General features: G+C 28.1%; 1 protein-coding gene across 1 annotated transcript; it reads left to right on the forward strand.

Annotated features, from left to right (window-relative positions):
* The first annotated feature begins 1,506 nt into the window (after positions 1 to 1,506).
* On the forward strand, positions 1,507 to 2,522 carry mrps17 (mitochondrial ribosomal protein S17). The gene is made up of 3 exons (XM_051093501.1): positions 1,507 to 1,625; positions 1,822 to 1,966; positions 2,143 to 2,522. The coding sequence occupies exons 2-3, from the start codon at positions 1,844 to 1,846 to the stop codon at positions 2,434 to 2,436; spliced, it is 417 nt and encodes a 138-aa protein (XP_050949458.1). The 5' UTR covers positions 1,507 to 1,625; positions 1,822 to 1,843; the 3' UTR covers positions 2,437 to 2,522.
* Positions 2,523 to 3,989: the final 1,467 nt, after the last annotated feature.

Here is a 3,989-nt window from a genome sequence, read left to right on the forward strand (position 1 = left end):
TAGAATGTAAAAGAAAATTATTTTATTTTATTTAATTTTATTTAATTTGATAAAAAACTGTCAAATATATAATAATAATAATAATAATAATAATAATAATGATGGATAATGTTTTATTATTTTTAAAATATTGTTGTATATAATAATATATAAAAATAATTATATTTATTACATATTCACTGTATATTGTCATATATAAAAATATATACAAATAATTAATTTTGTATAATCTTAATATATGTTTAAATTATACATACATTTTACAGTTATTAAAAACAAGTACAATTATGCTTGATGTGATACATTTTGTTTATGATGTTAATTTTTATGTGCTTCCAACACTTGATAAATAGATTCTGTAGAATCTGAAAGACAGAAAATAATTTAATTTAATTTAATTTAATTTAATTTAATTTAATTTAATTTAATTTAATTTAATTTAATTTAATTTAATTTAATCCAGCAAAAAACTGCCAAAAATGTAATAATAATAAAAATGTATAATGTTTTAATATTTTTAAAATGAAAAATGTTTTATCATATGGCATATTATATATAAATATATATGAAATAATTATATTTATTACATATTCACAGTATATATTCCAACTGTATAATACATTAATTTAATTATTTATTTATTTTATGTTTTTACAAATTCTTTTGTCACTTGTCAAAAATTAGTGTTTAGAAAAAATACTTTCAAAAATATATAATATTAATACTAATAGTTCTACTAATAATAATTATGTATAGTGCTATGCATACATATATTATAAATAATAATATTTTACTATATATTTAAATAAAATATTGTAAAATTTTTAGTTTCTTAAAATAATAACAACGTTAATACTTTTTATTTGTATGCTTTTATACATTATTAATTATATTTATTTAGACATTAATTTGACAACTATTAAAAACAATAATTACTTTTCAAGTGATACATTTTATGTTTATTATGTCAATTTTTATGTGCTTTCAACACAGGCCGTCTGACAAATACATTCCATGTAAAATACAGAAAATTATTTAATTTAATTTAATAAAAAAAACTGTCAAAAATATAATTATAAAAATAAAAATGTAATAATATAATTATATATAATATAATAATATATAATAATAATAATAATAATAATAAAAATAAAATTATTGTATATAATAATATATAAAAATAATTATATTTATTACATATTTACAATATATATTCCAATTATATCATATTGTCAACACTTGTCAAACAGAAAATTATTCATTAGAAAAATCAGTGTTTGGAACAGATACTTTAAAAATATGATGTAATATTAATACTAATAAAATTATTAATAATATGTATAGTGCTATGTATACGTATATTATAAACAATAATATTTTACTATACATATTCTAATTAAATATTATGTAATTTTCCATTTCTTAAAATAATAATAAAAAACACGTTTTATTTGCTTGCCTAAATATTTGACATACGTCTAAGCTGTCTTTTTAGTACCGTTTCCCCATTGCCATTCCGTATTACGTCATCAACATGAGACACGAGTCTTGACATTCAGACGCATGCTGAATGTTTTCATGAGTTTTTGACCTTTACATTAACGTTTACATTTACAGTGAACCCGGTAAGTGCATTATTTACATTTTTCACTTGCATGCACACAGAAATGCCTGGTGTTGTGTTATGGCAACTACACAGTTTTGTCTCAGAGAGGAAAGCAGATTTGAAACCGGTTAGCTTAGCTAGCAGATGATTATTTAACTGAGCTTTGACTTGCGAACTTGCAAGTTCGTTTAACGTAAACATTTACTATATTTTAGGTGACTGCAAAACATAAACGGCATGTCCACGCGTCAAGCATCGGTCCATGCGAAATGGATCATTGGTCAGGTGATCGGAACAAAGATGAAGAAGACAGCAAAGGTTCGAGTAACCAGACTTGTGCTTGATCCATACCTGCTCAAGGTAAGATATGTTGACTTATATTGTCTTGTTTCTATCGTTTTTCTTATTTTTTCTCCTTATATTGCTTTAAAATATTTGTAGCTGTAAGCATTAGTTTCCTTTATGTTTTTGTAATAACTGAACTAATTGTTTTTAGCCAGAATTATCCTCATGTATTCATCTGCTTTTTTTTTCAGTACTACAACAAGAGGAAGACATACTTCGCCCATGATCCTTTGGAGCAGTGCACTGTTGGGGATGTTGTTTTGTTGAAGGCTTTGCCGGAGAAAAAATCCAAACATGTCAACCATGAACTCTCAGAGATTGTGTATAAAGTTGGGCAGGTGGTGGACCCGCTCACTGGGAAGAGGGTTGCTGGGAAGCAGTATTTGGAGCCTCTTACGGAAAGCACAGAAGACACAGAATTATCTTTAACAGAAAAACTGGAGCAACTAAACATTACTGCCTCCACGCCTCCTTCAACCTCATAGTGTTGTGTTTTTCCCTGATGTAATGTACATAACTCATGTCCTGATTTTCACATAAAATATAATCACACTGCCTAGTATTTGTGTGGTCATTAACCTTTCATAAAAATGCTTTTACCTGCTGTCATTTTTGACACAGGCGAGAAAACTAGTCTGTACTATAATTATTAGACTTAAATCACCATTTCTACATAAGGATGATTAGATAAACTTTTCACTTCATTATTAGACGTTTTCATTGAGAAGTTAAGTGTGACAGTGCCCTCTAGTGGAAGTAAAAAGTAAAGACCAGTAATCTATTCTACACAGGCTTTTTTTCGTCATTGATAATGGGATCACACCGTGCTGTAAGGTATTGTTTTATATATATATATATATATATATATATATATATATATATATATATATATATATGTATGTATGTATGTATATATATATACATACGTATATGTGTGTACATATATATACATATATATATATATACATATATGTATATGTATGTATATATATATATATATATATATATATATACATAAATATATATACAGCGCTGCTTGAAAGTTTGGGAACCCTTCAGAATTTTCTATATTTCTGCATAAATATGACCAAAAAGTTCATCGGATTTTCACACAAGTTTTTGAAAACTGACAAAGAGAACTCAATCAAACAAATAAGATGAAATTATGTACTTTGTCATTTATTTATTGTGTACAAATGGAGGAAATTCAAGACCACGGTTACCCTCCCCAGAGTTGGTCGACCAACAAAGATCACTCCAAAGCAAGATATAATAGTTTCTGAGGTTGCAAAGAACCCCAGGATAACTTCTGAGCAACTAAAGGCTTTTCTCACATTGGTTAATGTTTAAGTTCATGAGTCCATCATCAGAAGAACAACAAACAACCATGGTGTGCTTGACAGGGTTGCAAGGAGAAAGCCACAACTCTCCAAAAAACACTACTGCCTGTCTGCAGTTTGATCATGTAGACAAGTCAGAAGGCTACTGGAGGAATAAGGATAAGACCAAAATATAATTTTTGGTTTAAATAAAAAGTGTTATGTTTGGAGAAACAAAAATACTGCATTCCAGCATAAGAAAAACCTTATCCCAACTGTGAAATATGGTGGTGGTAGTATCATGGTTTGGGCCTGTTTTGCTGCATCTGGGCCTGGACGACTTGCCATCATTGATGGAACAATACATTCTGAATTATACCAGCAAATTCTAAAGGAAAATGTCAGAACATCTGTCCATGAACTAAAATCGAAAGAGAAAGTGGGTCATGCAGCAAGACAACGACCCCAAGCGCACAAGTCATTCTACCAAAAAATGGTTAAACAAGAACAAAGCTAATGTTTCGGAACGGCCGAGTTAAAGTCTGGACCTTAATCCAATAAAAATGTTGTGGAAGGACGTGAAGCAAGCAGTTCTTAGGAGGAAACCCACCAACATCACAGGGTTCAAGTGTTTCTGTACTAAAGAATGGGCTAAAATTCTTACAAGTTGTTGTGCAGGACTGATCAGCAGTTACAGAAAAAACATTACCTGCAGTTAT

Source organism: Labeo rohita, chromosome 21, assembly GCF_022985175.1.
Source record: "Labeo rohita strain BAU-BD-2019 chromosome 21, IGBB_LRoh.1.0, whole genome shotgun sequence".
NCBI lineage: Eukaryota > Metazoa > Chordata > Actinopteri > Cypriniformes > Cyprinidae > Labeo > Labeo rohita.